This window comes from Parambassis ranga, chromosome 14 (genome assembly GCF_900634625.1).
Source record: "Parambassis ranga chromosome 14, fParRan2.1, whole genome shotgun sequence".
NCBI classification, from domain to species: domain Eukaryota; kingdom Metazoa; phylum Chordata; class Actinopteri; family Ambassidae; genus Parambassis; species Parambassis ranga.
Window position 1 is genome coordinate 9,213,280 of NC_041034.1, and position 24,823 is coordinate 9,238,102.

Here is a 24,823-nt window from a genome sequence, read left to right on the forward strand (position 1 = left end):
TTGTACATAGTTATTTATATATGAAAACTTCCCACATAATAGAAACTACAGGCAATTTGGAGAATATAAAAATATTGAATGCAAATGTACAGACCTGCTCTCAAAATAAGAGCTGCCTCGAAACGGTGCCTCTGAGAAATTAAAGTACCGGTAATGGATTATGAATAGCCTGCCATTAAACATCAATCCACCAAGATTGCACGCCTGAAAAAAAAAACGAATGTTCCCATACCGGGAGTCGAACCCGGGCCGCCTGGGTGAAAACCAGGAATCCTAACCGCTAGACCATATGGGAAGTGTGGCGAGGTAGGTCATTTTGTGATATATTGTATGTATTGATAGATGATTATAATCTTAGTATTATTATAGTAATAATAATAATAATAATAAATAAATAATATAATTTGTGTAGTGGGTAGTGGCTTTAGATATTTAGATAGAGATATACTGAAAAGTACAAGCTGCATTGCCATCAGTAAGCTCATGCAGGTGCTGTTTGACTGTAGGTCGAAATAAGCTAGATAGTTTGTCAATAGTTTCCTGTACTTATCATTTACACAGCTCCTGTATACAAGCCAAGGTATTTTTGTTTGACAAACACAAAAGATGCATGTCATGAATGAGCCTTTGAGTGGTGGCTGTGTTCTGTTATGATAAATAACAATAACGATAATAACAATAAATAAATATAAACAGAAATATTCGGACACCTTTTCCTTGATGTAAATTCAATTTGCAAAACACAACAAGCTGCATGTGTGCACACAGTCCAGTGAGAGGAAGTAGCAGGCAGCTTGTTTGCACCCAGAGTGCCATTTACATAATGAGGAAACCACAGAGTAGTGTGTATGTGGGATGGAGGTGGGATGTACATGATGTCATAGGAGGAGAGTTCATGTTTTTTATGATCAAGTGTGATGCGCGTACTTCTGGATGTGACAGAGAAGCTTTGTGTTCCTGAGCCTCAGCATCCACCTGCTCCTGAAGTGTACTCACAGTAATCATGGACGCCAAAGTGGTGGAAAACATTTACCTCCTGGTCATCGTCACTCTTATCAGTGTGCTCCAGAACGGTAAGCAAAGCAAAGCTCCATATCAGTGATGACATTCATAATTTTTTGTTAATGCGTCTCTCTGTTTGAAGTTTTCTTTGCTCAGAAGGTGGAGAGGGAATGTAAGAGCCGTAATGCAAACGCATCTACTTTTGACCGGGTGTCATGTGCCAAGTGAGTACTTTATTCAATTCATGTATTACTGGCTTTCAGAGGGAGCCATCATTTGCCTGAACACACCCACCCAAAAAAACTGGTATAGAACAAATTTGCATGAAGGGCGAGAATGCACCAGGAAAAACTTTTTATGTTTACAATCCTCATCAGCGAGTTATAAAAGAGTCTTTATCATAAAAACCTGGTTAAAATGATCATGCAGATAATTATTCTTTGTGCTATTTGATTTCTGTTACCACTGTAACTGACATCTTTGATCAGTCACTCTATTAGTCCACAACATGCTTCCTGTTTTTAAAAGGAAACATTTCAGCCACATCCTGCCTTGTAGGTAATGTAAGAGTTTCAGAAATATGTGATGCAAGCATTTGGTGACAGTTGAGATATTAGGAATAAAATGTATGGTGAGTTTAGAGAGTTACAACCAGTGTCCTTCTCAGACTGTTTAAATGTTTCTTATGGTTTAAAAAAATAATGTTTTTTTTTCTTTTATCATCTTGTTTTTTTGAGTTTTCTGTGAGATTGGTAAAAAGTCTTTTGGTGCAACATGCTGCGCTGATTATTGCAATTCATTGCAACAGCCGGTCGGCTCTGACACAGATAGAGTGGGCTCAGATTTTCCTGGCCGTCCATGTCAACACACTGGTGTTCATAGTTCATACACTTTTATGTCCTTATGTTTTTTTTTATTATTATTAACAGCCACCTCTGTTTTGCAACACGTGCAGCATGTAATGCCACTGGCCATTGCTCCATAGTTTTCCATTGCAGGTGACTTCCCCTGAATTGTTCCTGTTTATGATTCTTCCAGTCGTAACTGCATGGACGCTTATCCCACATTCCTGGCGGTGATGTGGTGTGCTGGTCTTTGTCTCAATCAAGGTAATCATTAGTCGGTGAAGGCAACAGCCGTATGTTGGTAAACAGCACACACCCACACACTGAAGAGGAGCTTTCCTGTACATGCACTGTGTGTATAAACACCTACATCTCATTCCAAAATTCCTCATATGTCACAATCCTCAGTGTTGAAACAGGACACATTGGACATAACTGTCCTGACAGCATTTGTTTCTATCAGACCTGCTTTAACCTGTGGTTATATTCTGCCCTCACAGTGTCAAATCTCCCTCCCTGGCAGTGAGAGTGATTACACAAACACTGTCAGCATACATGCCTGATTGTGATCTCACCTTACAGAATATGGTGCCACGCTGACTGAAGCTAGCCTAGCTCAGCTCAGCTCAGGAAGCAGTTGAGATAAATGTTGCCAAACTTGCATCCCAAGGTTGGGATTATTGAGAAATCTGAGATACAAGACGCCAGAGTGTCCTCCCCTCTGGAGCTCTCTACCCAAACACATGCATGACTGTACAGACTTCAAAACCATGCATCACTACATCATTGTACATCTTCCATATTCTATTTTTAATCTCTGATTTTACTGTTTCATTATTAAACAGTGTCAACAGTGCTGCTGTGTGTAGTTGAGGCTTTTTGCTTGTGGAAAAGTTGCCGAATATTTGGATTGGAGGCTAAATAACTGTTAAATTTACTCAGCTTAACTAATGGATTATAGTACTGGAACTTGAAGCCTACACACTTGTGTGAGATATTATATCAGCTTAATGATATATAGACCACAGAGACACAGATTTCTCTTGTCTCCGTCCTCTGAAGCTCCTGCTGCCTTTGCTGGGATCATCTACCTCCTTGTCAGACAGAAGTATTTTGTTGGATACTTGGGTCAAACCTCTCAAAGGTAAACATGATCCATGTTTTGTTACTACGTTGAGAGAGGCATTGCATCAACTTAATATTATTTATTTTTTCAACATTCCCTTGCAGCACTCCAGGATACCTGTTTGGAAAACGCATCATCAGCTTCCTGTTCCTGATGTGCATTGTGGGAATCTTCAACTACCTGCTGCTGCGTTACTATGGCAGCGACTACAAAGAATACGTGGAAACCATCACCAACGCTGCATCTACTCTTCTGCTGATCCCATAGTTCAAGCATGTGTCATTTAAACATCTCTCTACATCCAAACTTAAAACCCAACTCTTTCAAATTCAATCAAAACTGCATTGTTTGCTTCAAATTGTATTTTATTCTTGTTTACTATTGTCTGATTTTATGTTTATTAATGTAAGGTGACCTTGAGTGTCCAAAAAAGTGCAGAAAAATAAAATGTATTAGTACTTTTATCTTTTTAACATGGGCAGGCTACATCTATTGACAAATGTACATGAACATTTCTCAAGCAAACATTTTATTCTGTAAATAAGTATTGTTCAAAATCATGTATTTACAGTACTAAAAAAAGTTAAATCTATACGCGTGATTTGCTCTTCAGTATTTTCTTTTTCAGACATTCCAACCACTGAACAGAAGAGAAATCTGGACCCAGCAGCGGGTCCCTGCAGTCCCTCTGAGGTGGGAGAGTCTTTCACCTGGTAGGCTGTGACTTATTACAACCTTTCTTATGTGGATCAAGAAACTCCTTTGTCCGATTTTAAGGAAGTATCACGTGTAGACGCCACCAAAAAACTGAGCAGATCAGCTCATCTTTGTCTTCCTCTTCCTCTTCATCCTTATCTTCAGCCAGCTCATGTCAGTCTCAGCTTTAATGGAGGCAAGCAACAATAATCAGACAAGTGCTCCTTACAATTACATAAAAAGAGAGGTTATGTTGATGAGAAGAATAAGAAGCACTGACCTTAAAAGTCCTTTTGCTGAAGCCAAACCAGTGTGGAAAGTCGAAGAGGGCGTCAGAGTAGTATTTAAGGGTGAAGGAGGAGTCTGCCCACACAAGTTTGGCTTTAATTAGGGCATCAGTGATGATGTTTTTTGCCGCCCAGCTCTCCAGTGCTTCAGTCAGATCAATCTGAGATTAAAAAAAAACCCCACATCTTTAATACCAACAATCTAGACGCGCAGCTATAAAAACACAAGCTGAGATCCTGCTTACATCCAGCCTGTAGCTTTCCCCGGCCACAGAGGAGATGGTCCAGTCCAGGCCTTTCTCCATTTGCCACTTGATGAAGGGGTCACTGCCGTGGATGGACACCACATACTGCTTCAGCGCTGAAACGGATTTAAAGAAAAACATGCTGTAATGTGCTGTGCTGCTGTTGTCATCTGTCTGCCACACCCTGCTGCTAACAGGCGGCCAATTCTGGATGAGTCACCTGTGCCACCAAACTGTAAGCAATTAACAGCCCAGGGCTATAAAATGCTGTCCACATAAAAACACCAGAGGAGCTTTGAGGATTATTATATATGTGCAATCCATTAATGATCATGTCTGGGTACCTCTGGGAGACTTCCTGTTGGAAGGGTTTTCTTCACAGACACTCATCAGCAGATAAATCCTCTTGGACAGCAGACTCTTCCTCATGCTGGTGTACTCCCATAAATTATGCATTTTAACTTTTCTGTAGTGAAAACACAAATCATGGTTTATTTGTGCACAGAAATAGTTGGTGTGTGTGTGTGTGTGTGTGTTTTCTCACCTTCCCAACGAGTTCTGGAAAACTATCTTCCCTTTGCGGGACTCAAAGTCATCGATGAGCACCACGCTCGTCTCGTCGTTGCTGTGGACTCTGAAACCACAGCTGAGAGCCTCCACGGAGAAACCTGCCGGAGGACTCCTCAGAAACTCCTCCACCTCTGTGACTGTCATCCGGCTGCGGGACTCATTGTTTATCGTCATGGTGTCGCGCTTTTCTTCTCGTGCGTCCCGCTCGTTCTGCTGCTGCTGCTCCTTCTGTTTGTATTACCAGAGACAGCTTTAATAACCCCACAGTCCTGTCAAGCGTGATGCGTTTACGTGACGTCCGGTTTCTTTCAACCTATTAAACGCCTCCACTTAAAACACCTCATGTATCTCTGTTTTATATAGTCGCTATTAACTCATCATTTTGTCAATAAAATAATCATTTAACACTTTGTTGACAAGTACAGTTCAGCCTTGTATGGCGCTAACATGTTGGTTGCCACCCAAACAATGACTGTGCTTTTATTTTGAAGAGCCGTGTGTTTACTTCCTTTCAGCGCCAATGACGTCACCTTCCAGGTATGACAAATCAACTCCAGACCCTCAAAAGGAATCTATACATGCATAAACTACACAGTGTGTGTACATGAATAAAAAACTTTCATATAGTTCAGGGTTTATTGTGGCCTGTTTAGTTTGAGAAGTTCTGCCTTTGTATTGATTTGTTTTAATGCTTCACTCAGCTCTGACTTTTTCTTTTTCTACTCTTGATCTGCAGAAAGCTCACAGCGGTGGTTTCACAACAGAGCCAGCCAGTTTAATTTTTGTGGCCAAGCAGTCCATGTTTAGCCTCTGCGGTCAGGAGACTGTTGACTCATTTGTTCTGCATGTCTCCACCAGTCTACAGCAGAACTCATTTTTCCTGTAAACAATGTTATTCCTGCTTTTTTTTAACTGCACATTTAACTAGAAATCATTTTATTTACGTTTTATCTGTTTCTTGTGCAGCTAACCTCTGACCTCCTGCTCTTAGATCAGCAGACTTATACTTATAATCTCTGCCTTGATATTATATTAAATTATTTATTTGATTTTATTTTCTTGCAATTAGCAAGGTCAAGGTAGAGTTAATTTGAGTGATTGATCAAAGTAAAGGTATATTAAACCAATGGTAAAATCATCAGCCTCTTTTGTGACAAGCTGTGAAATAACGTGGAGTGCAGTAAATTTTGTAGGACCACGAAACCGGAAGTAGGCTCGATAAATGACGTCATGTACAAAAATAAATGATACGAAACGATAAACTCTACAACCTTTTCATGTATAGCTATTTAAAAATGCGTATTTTACTATTGACATCACACAGTTAAGCTGTTTCTGAATCAATATTTTGTATTGTGACAGTAACCTACATATTTCTTGTCCGCTAGAGGTCGCTACAGCTCCGCTCTAACACAAACAGTCCATAACACACACACACACACACAGAGCAGACACTGCAGGAATGTAGCTAATTTCTCTGCCGGAGATGAAACGAGCAGCCTCGGGAGTCATGTCACACCACAGTGTGGTTAACGGGTGCAAAGTGATTGCAGTGCTTCTTTTTTTGTTTGGTAAGTGACCTCAGTTATTTCACGCAGAGACATCACCAGTGCTAGCTAAGCCGCTATACAAAGCTAACACCGGCAGAATTAGACCGGAAATGGGGTTGATGTTGCCTTCAGAGGAAAAGCGCGTGTTATATTACGCTACGTTAATGTCCCATCACAGTTGGGCTAATATATATATTAATAAAAGCGAACCATTCCGGATCTATCGATCGCATTTGCCAATGTGATTTTGGCATTTATTTTTCACGCAGATTTATCTATGATTTTATGTATTTCATAGTCTTTCATTATTTATATTTAGGTTTTATTTTGAAATTTACAACAGGAAATGGTGGGTAACAGCTTGACAAACTGCAGGAGCCCAGAACAGGTGGACCCACAGGGATTTGTTGGGGCGAGTTTGAGCTGTAGTTGGAGTACATGCCATGTACAAAAATACTGCTGTATGTACAGAAAACTACGGTAAGAGTGGCTGTAAATCAAAGCTGGTGTTATAGGCAATGCAGCTGAATGTTATGTTTGGTTATTGTTTGCTTAAAATTATATTTAAAAAAGATTCTGTTCAGATTTGTATTTACGCTTACTGCCTGGAAAAAAAGGCATTTTAATCATGTCCCTCCAGTTTAACAATGTTTCGCCACTCCCCCAAGTGGCTTCTTCAGTTGTGCTGCTATTTTATTACATTTTAAAACAGAGACATTTTTGTGACATCATCTAGGACCCACCTGATGGTGCAATTAGACACATCTTCAGTGATGAGTCCTGTCTCCGGTTTTGGGTTTTTAACCATCAGACATCCTCTCCCAAGTGATCCAGTCCAGTAGTAAGAAGCCCCCTGAGAAAGTGGTTTATGGTTGGTTCTTCTCTGTGCCAGCTCTGATGAAAGTGATGGACTTTTTGGGAGGTTTCTGACTCCTGTTGCTGTGGACTGCTGTACAGTTTTTATCTGTCAATGCCCCCTAAAACCTGGCTCATCCTTGCCCACCAGCTGGGATTTTCAAGTCCCTGGAGGAGTCATTGACACTGAGGGACAGGTGTTGTGGTCACCGTTAGGTCATACATGAAGACTTTTGGGGTTATCGGGTTCCAGATCCACCTCAGCTGAGTACTCCTCTGGAGCCAGGGGTTAAACTACTCAATTATCAGCTAAAATATTACAACTAAGTCTTTGTCTCTTTTTTTTCTCATCTGCATGAAGGTCCCACTGCTGGAGACAAACACATAAATCTTGTAAGTGGTGCCCTGTGATTCTTGTTGTGATTATGTTTCACCATGTGGTTCAGCAGCATGTGCCAGATTTAATGAGAATCCCTCCCCGCCCCCCCATAGGCGGCAGAACACCGGGGACACAGTGTGAGGCACTCAGTTGGTAAGTTAGTGATTTCACTGCAGATTATTTCATATTTTGTCCAGGGCTAGCATACTGCAGCTAAACTCATTATAATAACTGTTGTTGAGAATCACACAAGAATATGCATGCTCAAACATTCAATTCATGTTAAATGGGAGTTTTCTTTTTAAACGACTGTCCTGTGCATTTGTGTGTGTTTTTATTTTTCAGGTTTGGACGAGGTGGTGATAGTGATCCAGACCCAGAGGAGCTCCTACCATGCCCGCCGCGGTGGCCAGAGGAAGGCAGAGATTCTGCAGCAGGCAGCAAAACTCCAGCAGGTAACGTGTCACCAGTGTTACCACTTTGCACAGATCTTGGGCTATTAAAAGAATAAACAAAATACACAAGTCTTGTAGAGGAAGCATCTTAATTTGTGGCTGTTTTTCTGTCTCTGGGACTGGACTGCTTACATTAATGAATCCCACACTTATCAGATTACAAAACAGTCAAGGTGAGGGCGGCTGTTTGCCAGCTGAAGCTTAGTTCACATGATATATGTATTTATTGAATGCTAGCGGGGGTAACAGGGGAAAAAGTATTCACAATGATGGAAAAAAAGACCAAAACCACCAGCAACAGTGTGTTAAAGTTAAACAGGATTTTCATTGTGTGCCTGTGATGTTGACTTCATAGTTGTGGTCTATCACTGGTAACGATAGGTGTCCTCCTTGCCACAGAGTGTCTCTGCCTGAGCTTTCTGTTTTTTTATGATTTCTCTTTATTTTTTTTCCTTTACACGGTTAATTATTTAATAGTATGTGCGTGCAGGGTGCTTGTGAAAACGTAATTTGCCACCGACCCCGGTGAAATGAGATGACAGATGTGTGGACATGACAGGCAGCAGCACAGACACGCTTGTTTATTTTTCTTACAAAGGAATTTGCTCCATGGAAAAATGCACAGTGATGTGCCAATTTTGAAATTTTTGTGGCCAGAAAACTAAGAAATAAAATGGCAGAAGGCAGTCAGCAGGGGCTCAGTGGAGAATTTTTAAATAAATCTCTGCAACCGTTTTGATGGACAGAAATGTTTATTTGTCCTGAGGGTTAATTTACAACAACAATAATAGTCACTAGTTGATAACGTCGTTGGTTTTGGCTGAATGTCAGCATTAGGTCAGTGCCTCAGGACAAAAATGATATTTTTGATGATTCTGTTCTTGATTTGTGTTTGTTTTTGTCTCGATCTGTCGCCTTCATTTAGCGAGCTAACATCTACTTCTTATAAACAACCGGTGTAAGGTTGCAGCTATAAAAACTTCACTTTGTTTGTGGAATGGTTCTGCAGCGTCACGCTGGGAGTTGTGATTGGATCTGACACGTGTGATTGTTTTGTTGTGTGTAGTTGTTGATGGATTACACACTGAGAGTCAAAAGAAAGATCAAAACAGAGTTTGTGTTTCGTGGTTTATAACATTGTGAAGTTTTATAGTTTCTGTTTGATATGTTCACAAGGTGCGAGCTCACTGTCCAGGGATGCTTTGTTTTTGTTGTTATTTATTTTTATTATAGCTGTGGGGGCGGTTTTTGCACACTGTTAAAACAACAATTTTTATTCCTAGACAAAAACAAATACATAAAAAAATAACAACACAAAAAAATCATTTATCTGTCAGTTTAAAAACATTTCAGGAGGGGCAACACCTACACACACGCACATATATTACACATTTTGGCAATGGATGGCGTCAGACTGAGAGAAGAGGAGAATTATCTCCTCACAACATGAACACCATCAAATCTGTCTGTCATGAAACCTCCTCCTACTGTTAGCTGAGCTGCAAGAGGCTGAGACAGAAAGGTGGGAATAATAACACTATAATACTACATAAGGCAGAAGAAGAGTTAATAAACACGGAGCACATACAACAGAAGAAAATTAGACATCACAATAAGAACATAGAACAGGTGCAGTAATAGAAACAGTCACAACACAATGGAAGGATGAATGGTGAGTAAATGAATAGGCCTTAGAGCAATACTGACCTAAAGAGGTGGGTTTTTAGGAGTGGGCCTAAAAGGGTCAAGATCAGAACTGATTGGGCACAGGAGGAGAACAGGAAACCTATGACGAGTGATGGATGGATAGAAGGCCTTGATTGTATGATCAGATATAATCCTAATGCACCCTCTCTTAATCTATGTTTTGTGGTAGTAGTTTTATAGTAGCAATAGGAGACATGAGAAGTGCATTGTGGGTGATGTGTCTATGCTGATAAATGTGGATTGGCAGAATGTGTTCAATCAATCCACACTCAAAGTGGCGTGCTGTGGAAACGACATGTTTTAATTTCATAAACACATTTGTGTGTTTAAGGGCAGGTTGTGCGTCATGTGTTTATTGACTGACGTATAATCAAATGTTATTTTTCCACCGAAGGCAGCGTTTAAAAAGTGACACACACCTCTCAGCTCCGCCTTACCTGATAGGTTGTTGTCCAAATGATGTAATGTATGCTTGTTTTCTCATGTATTTAGCCACACTTAACCAGGCCTTGTCATGCAGTAGTCACACACAGCTGTGGTCGTGACGCCACTAAAATATGAGCAGCAGCAGCACGACTCACTTCTAATTGAGTGCTTTTGTTTACACACATTCATATCCAGATCATGTGGACATTCTGGCTTAATATTTAGGGACAGATAAACATTTGCTTACAGCTGTGACTCATGGCGCTTTATCAGTTTCTGGCTCTAAATTCTTTAATCGAAGATGTCAGTGTCAGTGCTGAGTCTTTTCAGTCATTGGCAGATCTCACCACAAATGCTATCCATCCCTTCATCCTGTTTTCACAATCATAAGTGGACTTCAAAACAACTTGTTTGAACATTCACTTTCACCACTGCTTGTGGAAATTATGTCTGTCCCTCATCTAACTACAAGATGTCATCCCATTATCACCCCGTTGTTATCATTCCATTAAATGATGGCTATAAGCTGTTATCACTCATAGTTATCAGTTGAATTACTATACTTTAAAAAGCCTGTTATCATGAAAGACTCTTCTTTTTATTTAATTTTTTTAAATCAAGTGCTAACTGAACTGTTCTTTGCTAAAAACCCTAACAAACCCCAACAATGGGCCCTAGCACAGTCCTTAAAGGTAGGGTAGGAGATTTCATTCTGATGCACTTTTTGTTAAATTAATGTAACTTCGGCAGTTTCGCTTTAAAACGTAGAATAATATCATCTGTGGAAGCTATAAAATGCTAAAAACATCAGCCAATCCCGCGAGGCGACCCTGCGCGGAGTATTGGCTGGTTGTCACTACGTGCATGATGGACGAAGTCACAGACTGGTTGGGAGGCGTGGCTTCGGGGTGAGCTCCGAGAGAAAGGGGCGTGTGTTTACTTTCAAAATCTGGCTGACTCTCACTGAGTTTTCAACATCTCCTACCCTACCTTTAACTGACCATTAAACAACAGGAGGGATCTTAGTCACGTGAGTTCCTCCTAGATCCACCCACAGAGGTCCTGAGCACATAAAAACACAGATCCCCCACCCCAGAACAGCAGCAGAACTGAAGAAGGCCACATAGAGGGGCGAAAACAATCCTTGAGTCCTGTTGCCTCGATTTAAACTCTCGGACATGACTATGACCTGGATGATTAACAGCATCTACAGACACATTCGCTGCTAAAAGTAGCACATTTATCTAACTCCTACATAAGTGTAAAGAATCCAAGCGACCTTTATACTGCAGCAATATGTAGCAGCCATCAGGGAAGTAGTCCTGTGCATGTTGTCATCAAAATTAGATGGTGTTCCTTCGGTTATAGCTGACATTGAGTTAACACAGAAACATCAAATTAAGGTTATAATTAAAGGTAATTAAATTCACTCATTGGAAGAGATGTTTCATCAAGAAGGTGGACTGCTGCTTCATTTTGGAGAGAAGTGAGCTGGAACAACAATTTTCTTGTTGAGGTCGATTTGTAGAGAGTCCCTCTTTGTAGCTAAATGGCAGTGTAGAAGATGAATATATGCACCTCTATCTACATCTAGAGCTCTGCAGCCTTGAACAGCTTCCTGATTAACATGCATATCAAAGGTCATCATCTTTGCTTTAGGTCATTGTTTTGATAGAAACGATGGGTGCATTTTAATGAGGGACTTCATCTCTGACACTGACTTTTAGTCTGGACCTATTTTTGACCTCATTGTTCTCTCAGATAGTGTCTGTGTCAGTGCTATGAATAGCTTCATGTATGAGAGATGTATGAGACCATGAGGAAGGGTGTCTGAAACAGTAGCTCTGATTTAGAAGCAGTCAAAACTTTGAAACTTTATACAGTGCAAAACTTAATAATGTAATATATCTGGTGGATTTATTCAACGTGGCATGTTTCTGTGAGAACGTGTGGAGCATAATTCATTATTTACATTCATTGAAAAGTGGTTGAAGGGTGTGGAATTCGATTGTTGTGTTTGCATGCAGGGCGTTCCAGTCGTTCTCCTCCTTCATGAGCTGTCAGATTACGACGGGGACTGGAGCATCCTCCCTGTGCTTCCACGGTGAGTGTGGGGCAAACATATGGAGATGATATTCAAATAAAGTCAATCAAATTCAATAAGATGTTATTTAATCGGCTCCTCTGTGAGAATGAAACTAAAACTTGTAATTGTTTCTGGTGGATCTTCCCAGCCTCTCTGCCACTTACGGCCAGTCAGCATCCTGGCTTTTCTTCATGGAGGAAGAGACTACCGTCATGCTGCCCACTCTGCTGCAGGTTCTCAACAGATATCCAGTCCAGGAGGTGTGACTCTCTCTCTCTCGCTCTCTCTTTCTCTCGCTCTCTCTGTATCACACAAGGACAGATGTGTATGTTTGCCAAGAAAATAAATTTAATTCGTCTTTTTGTAATTCAGGAATGGTTTCTGGGTAAACGTCTCCATGACAATGAGGCCTCCATCATTCACCACTATGCCTTTTCTGAGGACCCCACTTCATTCGGTTACCCTGACCCTGCAGCAGGCTGGGCTCTCAGTGCGCCGCTGTACCACAGGTGTGTGTGCAGATTATACCCTGTGCAGTATGAGAGGTGGGAAGAAGTGTCTTCTGGCTAAGTGCAGTGATTTATATTTCTCCCTTCCTTCCTTGCTTTTCTTTTCCTTTTGTGTTTCAGACTGGCCGAGCGTATCCAGCACGAGAATCTCAAGTCAGATTTCACCATCGACCTAAAACACGAGGTACTTTGAAACTGTTTCCAGACGCTTTTGTTACCTGTCACCTTTTGACTGTCACTGTAATGAGGTGATTTGAGTTCTGCTTTGTGAAACTGTCATAAGTGTCACCTTTCAGGCTGCCTGCTGAGCTGGAATGCTTACACATGTGTCAGTGATAGACAGTATTCCCCCCTCAGTGACAGTGGCTGATATCTTATGGCTCCCTGCAGCTTTTGATAGAGCTGTTATTATGATATCAATGCCAAAGCTCTGCCTCTGAAAAGGTTCAAGTGTGTTTTTGTGTGTCAGGGGGGAAAATTCAAAGATAAGGCAGGGTTGTATTTTACTCCGTACCCCCTCTGTCCAAACTCATCTCAGACATTAATTCATACCGTTACTCCTCTTTACAATGAGCTGAAGTAATTCAAATGCATAGTGTGAGTCTTCAACTTTTAGCTGTGCATCTGCTTTGAATTTCTCAAATGACTTTTGGATAATAGAAACCGAATCATTTGCCGCATAAGTGAGTGTTTGTGAAAGAGCGTGTGAGCAGAGGCCCAGAAGAGGTTTGCAGGCTGAGGCTGAATTAATTCTGTTTCTCGTCTGTTATCTGTTACTATCTGGGCTTTCATCTGCTTTTAACCCATAGATGTGTGTCTTCACGTGTGTCTGTATTTCAGATAGCTTTATTTATTTGGGAGGAAGGAACAGGTCCAAAGCTGACAGCGGTTCCAGAGTTCTGTACGGAGCCAAGAGTCAACTGTGCCACCACGTTTACAACCTACCTGCCTGACTGTGTATGTATAACTCTTAAACTTTATTATTTACACCAAGTTGGATTAAAATTAAACAGATGATGGACATTTTTTTAAAGATATCAGCCACAAAATGTGAGGACCAAAGGTGCTTTTTAGTTCAAAGTGCAACAAATTCCATGGCAAAGTATCTTTGCTGGTTTGATTCATGGTGAACTATCCTTTGACTTTGTTTTGATCATAATGTCTCTGGGATTAGACTCCTCTGATTATCAATACAAAAACAAAGCTGTATTTCTTGCCTAGCTGTATTAATGTCATTCAGTCGTCCGCTTTAAGCACAGTGCCACAGCCAGGGCCTGTTGTACATCCGTATAAATAGAAGCGTCCTGTGGGACTGCAGGGATGAGTGAGCTGAGTCAGTCTGAGGGCTTAAACGGAAGCCAAGCCAGCGGCTACCTGCACCGATGGATCACTGAAGCGTTTGTTTGCCAAACTGGAGAAGAGAAAATCAGAACCTGAGTGCATGCAGAATACATGCGTGAGGATGTCGGAGAAAATGGACACACGTTTTTATTATGTCATCTATGGTTTTATATATATATATATATATATATATATATATATATATATATATATATATATATATATATATATATATATATATATGTATAAATATTTTTTAAATACTTTAACAAATTCTGTCACTGGTTTACTGGATTTTAAGGCTAAATCAGTTTTCTTCTTCTTATCTTCTTCTTCTCTTCCCCAGGGGGATCCGGTGCCAAAGAACGATGTTTTTGTTGCTGTAAAAACGTGCCAAAAGTTCCACTCTGAGCGAGGTGTGTTTCCGTTGATAAACAGTATAATGGTGGTTTTTCAGTCAAGTTTTTTGCCACCCGAAATGTAAACTTACCTATAATTATAATTATTATGATGAAAAGCAAATTAAAACGGAAGTTAGCTGTAAAACTTTAACTATAGTCCTTGTGTTTGTCACTGCCTCTTTTTTTTTAGTCAATTTTATGGTTATCATTCAGTTCCAGTCAGGTGAAAACTACCTGTTTAAATTCACAAACTCATCTAGACTGTCTGCTGAAATTGCAACAGCTTGTGTAATTATCCAAAACACTGATGTCTGTTTCGAGGGTCAAATGAGCCTGCAGTTATGGACTGGCTATTTGAAAGCAATTAACATAATCAAGAGTGAAAAGAACAGCATGTGATTAACTTTTTAGGGATTTGGCTGTTACTTTAAATTCAGTCTATTAGAGTTGCATAGCACGTTGTCGCAGTGTATTATGTACAATTGATTGATTATTGAATGTGTTCTAGAATTAACTGATACTAAGCTTGGTCCAATTTTTCTTGGATGATAATGTAATTTGGACTAATTATTTTGTAGCTTTAATGTAGGAGCTTGGTTTATCAGGACCAGCATGCACTGAGGAAGTATGCAGTCTTGTTTTTTCCCCCTCCTCAGTTAGAAGCAGCCGACGTTTTAATTATGAGCTCTGGCTGCCATCAAGCTGTAATTGACTGACCGTACCGCTGTACGAGCTCACGTGGTTCAGACAGAATGTTGTTTCAGATTCAGATTTCTCTCTGTGTCTGCAGTTCCAGTGGTGAAAGCAACCTGGGAGAAAGATGCTGGGCTCATAGAATATTACAGCGACGTCAGTGATACCTCCATACCTTCAATAATTCTGGGAGTGCCTAATACTGAAAGAGGTGAGATTATTAGGGGTGTAAATGTGTAAGTGTGTGGGACAGCACATTTCATTTTTGATTTCATCTGTTAAACCAAACATTTCTGCAGCACATTTATTGCATTTTAACTAATGCAATAAACAAATAAACTAATGACTAACGTCATGATTCCCAGTTTGGTTTCCTTTGCATCCTGCCCTGATTCTTTTCACCTTAATGTTGAGCTTTGTGTATTTAAGTCTTGTGCTCCCCTTTGTCCCTTTGTCCTGTCTTGTCTCCAGTGTCTTCAGCATGCACCTCGTCCAGGTTTTGTTCCTTTGATCTTTTCTTGAATACTTTTTTTTAGTTTCCTTTCATTTGTTTTGGTCTTTCTGAAACTCAACACCTAATATTTAAATTTCACCTGCTATTATCTCATTGCTTTCATTATGGGTTAAAACTTCAATAACTTCCATTAAACCTACAGTGATTTATCCAATTTATATTTTATTTTATAGTAAAGCCTTTCCTCTTTATCCCTCCCTCCCACCTTACCCATTAAACTCATGTATTTGCTAACAACAGCAACATTATTGCAGTAAAAAGTTCATTGAACCTAGTTCAACACAACTAGGCAAACTCTGACAACCAGATATCACCGGAAATGACTCTCCTACGTATCAGTGGACAAAGAATAGAATGTCTCCAATGAGATGCAGGAGAGCTAGCACAGAACCAGGTTGTGGACACGAAACGGGTCGGAGCGCTCCAGCTGAGTGTCGGCCTGTTTTTGAGATGCAGCCAGTCCAGTGTACATTTCTGCAGGATGGACCAGAGCTTTTGAAAGAGCTGCTGACTCTTTGTAAAGCCCAATTGAACAAGTTTTAGTGGGTTAGATGAGGACAGATGAGCTCTGAGGAGACTCTGATGTGACCTGATGCAGAATTCATACTGATTTGACTGCCTCACTCACTGTTAAGTGAATGTGAGGCTGTTGTGGTCCAGATTGTTGTGTCTTAGTGTGATTGTTGCATCTGTCCTCTGCGTCTCTGCGTCTCCTCTCCAGTTTTCAGCTCTCCCAGTGTTGTCTGAAATGAAAAGCAGAAGAACGATACGTTTGGAATCCATTAGTGTATCTCAACCAACCACTTCTGTCAATCATTATTAATATCAGAGGATGTTAATCTGATTGAAAGAATAATATGCAGATATTTGTTGAAATAACTTTATCTACAAACCAGTCGGCTTGATGATATTCATTGTATCAACGTTTTTAGACGGAAACAGCTAATACATGCGCTCTGTATGTATGATATCTGAAATATCATGTTGCACATCTATAATCATTATTTTACAAAACCAGATCAGAAAAACTACAACAGCAGCCATGAAAAACTAGAAACAGACAGTAAAAACTTCAAAAGCATCCTCAAAGTATAGTTAAGTAAATTAAAGTAAATGTCCTCAGAAACCAGAAGTCTTACAGCTAAAAAGTGTTCTTACCTCTCTGAAGGTTAGGGTTAGCTCTCTGCAGCTTTACATGTGTCTGTGTGACACACTCACATGCTTTGATGAGACACAATAGACCACCAACATTATAATTCTGCTACTGTTATTTTCACTGATTCACAAATCAATATTATCTAAAAACTGATCAATATACAGCCCTGGGCCTGTTTAAATGTGTAGAAGTGGGTTTAACGATCCAAAAATTTGTGCAACAAACACTTGAAACATGACAGAAATGCACAAAACTTAGAAAGACAAACACGCACGCACGCACACACTAGCCGCATTTGCGTTCAGACTGGAGACCAGATTTAAACCGATCCGGCTAGATCCACCTCCGAGAGGTGGATTGAAGATATATCCGGATCCAGATATATCCGGATACAGAAAACAAAACTATCCGGATATATCCAGATACGGCCCGAATCCCGCTCTAGCCGGATTGATTTCCCCGGTGTGAATGGGGCCTCAGAGAGCATGTGGACAAAAGTCAGAGTAACAGGATGCTGACCTGCCTGGAGCAATTTTCTAGTTGCCATTTAAAGTCCACACACACACAGGCCAATCATGCTTCAGCAGGCTTTAGCTGCTTGTTGTTGTTGTTACATGCAAATGATCATGCAGCTTCCCATCAATCTATGCCTGATAGGCTATTGGCAAATGTTAGACAGACAGAGCAGGAATTCCTGTACCAAAAGAACTAACTTGTGCAAAAACAGCAATAGAGTGTGGAGCTGGGTTCTTTAGAGACTGCAGGTAGTAAGATGAAATGGGGACTTTCATAAGCAAACACTTTCATAAACAGTCATTCTAGTTCAAAGCATCACAGCTTCACAGCATGAAGTAGGATTATTGTTTTGGTAAATTACAGACAGTATTACAGGAATGGTTACTTCTAGTCCTTACACTCGGACATAAAGATGTGAAGGTATGCAGAAGGTGTAACTTTTCTGGACAAACAGGTCTTAAATTCTTCTCCACACGTGCCCCACCTCTTCCTCCTCTTTTCCTGTCTGCAGCCACCGCACTGTTAGCAGCTCGCTGGTCTGTTCAGCTCCAGTCGATGTTCATTGATCACACAGTCGCCACCTCTGCCTTCTTCCACTCAGTTCTTCATGCTCTAAAGGAGATAGAAAGTACTTTGGCCTTTTGATGACTGAGGTGTGCGGCTCCTGACTTCCTGTCATTGCACACTTTAAGTGCACAGCAGTAAATCAATAGACTGCATCGTCCAGCAAAAACAGTTCTCAGTGAAGAGCTCGATGTGACACTTGGAATTGGAGTTAGATCCCAAAACAATAACTACAATAAAAGAAAACAGAGACATCAATTTTTATCTACTGGTGGTATTCTCGTCTGAGACTCTCCTGAGCTCAGATCGTGCAGCAGGGGGCACATCCACCTCCATCCTCTGTTTTTCAGCCTATTACTTCCTCTGTGTCTGACTTCTGTCTCATTCCCTTTTCTCATGTATTTCTCTCTCCCCCTCAGTCTCTCTCTATATGTGTGCTTTTGTTCATTTTCCCATGTATCCCTTTGAAGTGCATTCAGCCATGACGTGGTGACAAATTCAGCCAGCCAACCACATCAAATCAGACCTCACTGTAATTCGGTTGGATCCTGCTCATACCAATGTGCCTCTCTGCATGCAGCTCTCAGGTTTTTTCCACATATTATCAAGCCTACTTCAACATAACCTAGGCGATTACTGGTTAAAAGCATTAGCATCATCAATCAGTTCTGCTGGAGAATCAGAAGAACTGATAAAGCCACTCAGGGCAAATGTCTCGATTTGAAACTCTTGAATATAACATGACCCTAGTGAATCACAGACATTTAGCAGGCAATTGTTACATCTTAATTCTAATGAGGGATAGTACACGGAGTCCGTTTCTGAAAGAAGTGAGCAATAACAGCAATATTTCCCTCACATACCTTGGTGAAAGGATTTACACTGTCTGAGTTTAGAGTTCATATAAAATGAGTAAAAGATTTATGAGGACACAGCCCGTATCTTATGAATGAATACGCTTGTTGAATGCAGTTTACTTTGTCTCCCTGAAGGACACTGTGGGAAGACATTTGCCATTCTGAAGCGGTTCTTGAGCAAAGACGTGCCAAAGGCTGAGTGGTTGCTCATCGCTGATGATGACACTCTCATCAGGTAATAATAGAGCCACAACAGTATAAGTGATGTATAAGAAGCACTTATAACCTGCTCCTTCTTTACTAGAATAGATTAAGGCATCAGATGTGTTCCCAGAATTCCAATGGGTTTCCTCTCACAGCTTTTTATGGTGTACTGGATTGTTCAATTTCCATTCCTGCTGTTATCAAGAGACTGTCGGTGTATGCATTTAAAAAAAAAATCAGACCTTGGTCTTCTCAGGACATATTTCTGTCTGTTCAGCCCGTATTTATATTAATAAACACAGGCTGCAGTATCAACTGTTTAAACATGATTTCAATCAGCAGACTTGAATATAAGATGGTGTCTAGACTGTCTGTATATTGTCATATCCTTTATTTTTATGAGACATTTTAACATTACAATTTCTCCTTGTTGCTACAAAAAGAAATTTAAAAGTAATTTCCGGTCCATGTTCTGCCTTCAGATTTATTAAAAGATTTTCCATCACATGCTTTTGAACCAATTCTATTTATAAGCTGGTGACTGACAGTCAGAGGAAGGCCTGTAAAGAGTTCAAGTCTGCACAGTTCTTCTCTAAGCAGGCTAAATGAAAGTGGACAGTGTAATTTAAAGTTAATTGTATTCTCTAATTGAATACATGAACTTGTTTTGTGTGTCTAAATTGTTTATTTATGAGGTATTCACGCCTGCTGATTATCATCCATTTATAGTTTACCACGACTGCGGAGACTGCTGTGCTGCTATGACCCAAAGGAAGCAGTGGTACTGGGGGAGAGATACGGCTACGGCTTGGTTCAAAGCGGATACAGCTACACCACAGGAGGAGGAGGGTGAGAATGCAGGGTGAAGGGAATAAAAACATGATTATATTGTATATTGAACGGCACAGACATTGGTGGTGTACCAGCAGACAAATCAGCCATTCCACTGATGATGTGTTACCTTTCGTTCAGCTACACCCTGTCTGGAGAAACCTCCTCTGTTTTTTTGCTCCAATAGTTTGCGTCAGTATCGTGGCCGACATCAAAGCTTTCTATAAGCCTTCAAATCATATTAAAGTGTAACTTCAACACCAACTCAGAGCCTAACACCATTGCATAAAAATATACAAAAAAGAGAGAAAAGGGTGGCTGCATGAGGCAGGACGGACACAGTATTTGCAAGTCAGCCCGTTTTTTAAACAACCAGCATTTTGAGTAAAGCTGCTGTCATTTACATATAATTTCTGTTTCTGATGCGACTAAAAGTGAAACCATTTCGAAGCCACCGCTCTGCTCTGACACACATGCTCTCACATCCTGCATAACTGTTGTAAAACACGCACACGAGTCCAAAAAAGATCTATTTAGTAAGCAACTCCAAACCATGTTTAATTGTGCAGAAAGATGGTGGTTTTTGTTGAGGCCAGTGGATGTCAGATCTCAGTCTTGTTGCATTTTAAAGTCTTCTTTTTCACCTGCTCTTTGGCCTTGTGCACTAGTAGCTGCTGTGTAACAAGCAGGGCTTCAGTACAACTTGCAATATTGAATGAAATGTGTTAAAATATCAAACTTCTTTCTCTTCATTGCACCATATTCTGCATACAGAATTTTTAATATCCTGAACATTAAACAGAATCTGTCATATTTGATGTAGTTTTGGGGGAAGTTAGCCCTCATCTGTTCCTTACACCACGCTGATTTGTGTGTGTGTTTAGGATGGTGCTCAGTCGGAAGGCAGTGTCCAGGCTGCTGTCCAGCGGTTGCAGGTGCTCTAATGATGATGCTCCAGACGATATGGTGCTGGGCCGCTGTTTCACCTCCCTCGGTGTTCCTATCACACACAGTCCGTTGTTTCACCAGGTACAGATCAACACACACACGCACATATAAGTACATGTTATAATTAGGTTTATAACCACATGCTACGTGCATTTGCTGTTTAAAACACAAAAAAACAAAGGGGCACTCACACAGAGAGAAGTGCAGCATGGGACCACCATCAGCCAAAAGTGCTCCGAGTGTTGATAAAAGCCAGAATAAGGACATCAAGCTCTATCCAGCGTCAGATGATGCTCGACATGACGCTGTCCTCGTGTTCTCTACACAGAAACACTGAGTTATATACAGACAGGCTATGACTGAACCTGTGCTGTCAGATAGTCAGACAGATAGTTGGTAGCAGCAGGAATAAATAAATAAATAAATGAAACCTGAATCATTTTGCAGACACATGTAAGAGCACGCACAAACGTCTTGTTTTTGATATTGCAGGCCCGACCCGATGACTACTCTGAGACATTGATCTCCATGCAGGAGCCCATCTCTTTCCACAAACACTGGAATGTAGATCCTGTGGCTGTCTACAAACACTGGCTGCAGGACACACACCCCCGAGATGAACTGTAGGAACACTGCATAGATACAGTAAGTAGGAATCTACTGCCCTGAAACACGACTCTGACTGCGTTGACCAATATTTGGGTATCAAATATGATGATAAAAGAGGATCATACTAGGTGGACACATTAATCCTCACAACAGTATAAACCTGCACTCTTTCTGTACTGAAGGCTAAGAAGAAAATAGCCGTACTTCTCAACCAATCTGTGATATGTTTGGACATTTTGTGGGACATATATCAGTCATTTTACAGGTACTTAGACATCTGATGATGGGAAAAGATAAAAAGGGTGGAGATGATCAATCAAAATTTATTGGATGTGGTTTCTGCGACTGCGACCTGATGCCTGTTCATCACGACGGAACTTAAAAAAAAAAACCTCTTCCAGGCGTTGGTGGACTAAATGACTTCAGCACAGTCTCAGCTTGAGAGAGACTTTATTGCAATTACACACTGTTTGCGTGATTTTGGAGTGTCACTACTGTCACTTTATGTATGTGTAATTGATTCAGGAGCAATTATTTTAATGATGCTGTCGGGTATTCAAGTGGAACATGGCAAAGGTGTGTGATCTGTGCTGTACAAGTAAAAAACATTTTTTTTTAACTTTTTTTTTTTATTATTTATTTAGCCAGGTAAGTTCCAGTGAAGGCTTTAAAAATATTTGTCCCCTTTTGGACAAACAGGAGCTGATAATCAAACCAAACACACACCTCTTATCAGACAAACATTCTGCTCAAAAGGCTGTTTGCACAGTTTCTATATTGGCTGTTTGAGTTTACTTACATTAATCAAAAAAGTTCTGTCACATGATTTTTTTTGATATGGACAGCTTTGTGTGAACAAGGTGAGATGAAAAGATATCACATGAGTTCTGTTTTCATTTCCGTCTCCCTTCAAAATGACTGAAATGTGCTGATTAAAGCAGTAACACACAGACACACACGGGCTTGTAGGTCACAGATATTGACTGGCACAACAGGGGATTCCACTCATTCACGACATTATGCAGCGTTTTCTTTTCTCTCCCTCAGCCCGTGTGTGTGTCTTTCATTTTCCCTTGCTTGTCACCCTCGTTGAGACCAGAATCCCCTAAGAAACATCTTGGTATCATGTCACTGTGACTTTAGTTACCATAGCAACGAGGATACTGAATGCTCATAGTGACAGCTTCTCTTTGCAGGTTTTGTGTGTGATGCTAGGCACCTGTTGTTATATGTATGTATTTTCAGCATAAAATCTTGCAAAAAGAATATTTGCGTGAGTTCACCCCATACCAATGACTACTAATTACGTACGTGAACTGATTTATCACATATATGCGCTTCTGTCGGGATGAAATGCTTTAAAAGATCAGCAGCAATGCTCTTTTATTTTGGTGTTCTCTCCTTGCCTCACAGTTTAATTTTTAATTTCACCTCAGGTTTCAGCTGTTTGGATGTCGCAAACTTCATTACGTTTCTCTTTCATGTGTAAATGTATCATTGTAAACTTCACAAAAATGGATCACTGTGTTCCTGTTGCACTTTCATTCACACACCTGCACAAACACCATTATCATTACTGCAAGGGGAGGTTTCATAAACTCTGTGAGTGCTTCCCCACGAAATATTACAAAATATAGGCTTCCTATGTGGTTGATGAAAATGAATCTTTCTAATTTTTCTACTTACACTTAGCTGTGTGTACTCTGATCAACGCATAGAACCCCTGCTGTGAAACATCAAAATAGGATTTTATTTTCCATCCCTGTTGTCTGATCCATGCTTTCACCTCTGGAGCAGTGAAATGAAACCAACTTGGATGTGCCAAAAACTGTCAGTCTGCATAGACCGCTCCTTGCCGCTTGGGATGCCAGGTGGGGGCCATGCCACATCTTCCCTGCTTATGTGCCCACCCACCTTTACTCCACTTGTGCTCCACTCCGCTGTGCCCGCATTCGGATTAACTTGCTTTTTCCTTCTGAGCAGATGTGTGGGATTCTCTATTATGCATGCATCTCTTCCTCTTTCCAGCCTTGCAAGACGTTGGTTTGTTTACAACACTGACAGATGTATGTGTTGCAAGATGGAGCACAAAAATCTGACAAATCCACTGTGTCCATATCTAAAGATGGCTCTTAATACTCTCATATCAAAAAAATACTACAATAATAAGGCCTGATTTCACAGTCTGCAAACTGCTGCTGCTATGATCTGATAGTACTTTCTCTGTAGTTAACAAAGCCGTCTTCAGCCCTCCAGCGCTTCTCTGTTTCTCCAAGTTTCCATCAATGAACAGTAGATCGAATTGATTCACTAAACATGCAGCCACTTCTGATTAGCGTGCTTCAAGCCTGTTGTTGGCTGTCGGCTGTTACTCGCCATGTGTTCTTGGTACTGCTGGACCTGTTCCTGAGGTTCTCCTGGCCTCCTTTGTCTTTCATTAGGTTTCTGATTCAGTCTGTTGTTCTGCTCTTAAACTAAAAATTGTTTTTTAAATTGAGACAGAATACATACCGTTAATAAAAACTGTCTAAAAGTGGTGCCAAAACCCCAATCTGTGGATCTGAGGGATTTTAAAAAAGGTAAAGTAAGGATTAAGTTTCAAATTTTTTAAAATTTCAAATACATGTGATACTTTCATTTGATGAAGTGCCTGTAAAGGACAGTGCAGAAGTAAAGTTGGGTGTGCAAACCCAGAATGAACTGATGCAGAGCTCTGTGCTAGTTTGTGTGACGTCCTGCTGCGCCTGTGTCTTTTGTCTTCTGCTCTTGTTGGTTTGTCCTAGTAATCGCTTGTGCAGACTATAAATACAGCTTTTGTTTCTGCCTGTCTGTTTGTGGCTGTGTTGGTGTACTGTGGCATGATGTGTTTTGTGTTTACGGTGAAACCATAAACCCCACTAACTGGCCAGTGTAGCTAAATGGAAAAGTGCACCTCAAAGATTTGTCAGTTCACCCTTCTGTGGTGACGTGTAGTAAATATTTGTGTGGCATTCTCAGTGCCTGAAGAGTCCCCCACCTGAAGTATGTGGTGTTTTTGTGTCAAATATAATCTAAAGAAGGTTTTTCTCACACATTTAAGAGGAAGCCATCTGTCTTCATCGCAACCAAAGATCATGAGCAGCCTCCTCTCTGTGGCTTAGTTTGGGAAAAAAGTGAGGAGGGTCTTATCAAACCATACTAATGATTCATCAAGTTGCTTCAAAGACAGTTTGTGATACTGCTGAAAGGTGGAATATTCAAAATATGTTTATAACTCTGCTTTGATGTATGATGCATCATCCTCAGATCTCCTCAAAGGTGTTAACCCTCTCTCCTCCTATCGTACCATACAGCTAAAGCCTAAATTATTTACTTCTCATATTTTTTATGAACAAACACAGGCTGTGAAATTGGTAATTTATAATGGATTTGGCTCATGATTTGATTCTCATGCTCATCTCGGTGATAGGCT

The 24,823-nt window shown here is 40.5% G+C and overlaps 3 protein-coding genes and 1 non-coding gene across 4 annotated transcripts; 2 read left to right on the forward strand and 2 right to left on the reverse strand.

Annotated features, from left to right (window-relative positions):
• Positions 1 to 223: 223 nt before the first annotated feature.
• Positions 224 to 295, reverse strand: trnae-uuc (transfer RNA glutamic acid (anticodon UUC)). The gene has a single exon. It is a non-coding gene; the product is annotated as a tRNA-Glu (tRNA).
• A 608-nt stretch (positions 296 to 903) lies between these two features.
• On the forward strand, positions 904 to 3,486 carry alox5ap (arachidonate 5-lipoxygenase-activating protein). Its single transcript, XM_028421382.1, has 5 exons — positions 904 to 1,073; positions 1,145 to 1,226; positions 2,041 to 2,111; positions 2,910 to 2,991; positions 3,078 to 3,486. The coding sequence occupies exons 1-5, from the start codon at positions 1,004 to 1,006 to the stop codon at positions 3,238 to 3,240; spliced, it is 468 nt and encodes a 155-aa protein (XP_028277183.1). The 5' UTR covers positions 904 to 1,003; the 3' UTR covers positions 3,241 to 3,486.
• On the reverse strand, positions 3,486 to 5,046 carry medag (mesenteric estrogen dependent adipogenesis). The gene is made up of 5 exons (XM_028421381.1): positions 4,746 to 5,046; positions 4,546 to 4,667; positions 4,202 to 4,317; positions 3,950 to 4,117; positions 3,486 to 3,854 (listed from the first exon to the last, which is right to left on the reverse strand). The coding sequence occupies exons 1-5, from the start codon at positions 4,943 to 4,945 to the stop codon at positions 3,840 to 3,842; spliced, it is 621 nt and encodes a 206-aa protein (XP_028277182.1). The 5' UTR covers positions 4,946 to 5,046; the 3' UTR covers positions 3,486 to 3,839.
• Positions 5,047 to 6,206: 1,160 nt separating this feature from the next.
• Positions 6,207 to 21,895, forward strand: b3glctb (beta 3-glucosyltransferase b). The gene is made up of 15 exons (XM_028421730.1): positions 6,207 to 6,342; positions 7,538 to 7,569; positions 7,669 to 7,708; positions 7,901 to 8,010; positions 12,171 to 12,247; positions 12,378 to 12,489; positions 12,602 to 12,738; positions 12,859 to 12,922; positions 13,579 to 13,695; positions 14,426 to 14,495; positions 15,271 to 15,384; positions 18,916 to 19,015; positions 19,714 to 19,833; positions 20,700 to 20,844; positions 21,256 to 21,895. Exons 1-15 carry the CDS (start codon positions 6,258 to 6,260, stop codon positions 21,388 to 21,390), a joined length of 1,458 nt encoding a protein of 485 aa, XP_028277531.1. The 5' UTR covers positions 6,207 to 6,257; the 3' UTR covers positions 21,391 to 21,895.
• Positions 21,896 to 24,823: the final 2,928 nt, after the last annotated feature.

Excerpts from the sequence above, each read along its gene's own strand:
- medag (XM_028421381.1), bottom strand. The coding sequence starts at position 4,945 with ATGACGATAAACAATGAGTCCCGCAGCCGGATGACAGTCACAGAGGTG. Across the intron at positions 4,668-4,745 it reads TTCCAGAACTCGTTGGGAAG|AAAAGTTAAAATGCATAATT; the intron begins GTGAGAAAACAC and ends TTTTCACTACAG. Across the intron at positions 4,118-4,201 it reads GGGAAAGCTACAGGCTGGAT|ATTGATCTGACTGAAGCACT; the intron begins GTAAGCAGGATC and ends TTTTAATCTCAG.
- b3glctb (XM_028421730.1), top strand. The coding sequence starts at position 6,258 with ATGAAACGAGCAGCCTCGGGAGTCATGTCACACCACAGTGTGGTTAAC. Across the intron at positions 12,490-12,601 it reads ACAGATATCCAGTCCAGGAG|GAATGGTTTCTGGGTAAACG; the intron begins GTGTGACTCTCT and ends TTTGTAATTCAG. Across the intron at positions 19,016-19,713 it reads GATGATGACACTCTCATCAG|TTTACCACGACTGCGGAGAC; the intron begins GTAATAATAGAG and ends ATCCATTTATAG.
- alox5ap (XM_028421382.1), top strand. The coding sequence starts at position 1,004 with ATGGACGCCAAAGTGGTGGAAAACATTTACCTCCTGGTCATCGTCACT. Across the intron at positions 2,112-2,909 it reads TGGTCTTTGTCTCAATCAAG|CTCCTGCTGCCTTTGCTGGG; the intron begins GTAATCATTAGT and ends CGTCCTCTGAAG. Across the intron at positions 2,992-3,077 it reads TTGGGTCAAACCTCTCAAAG|CACTCCAGGATACCTGTTTG; the intron begins GTAAACATGATC and ends ATTCCCTTGCAG.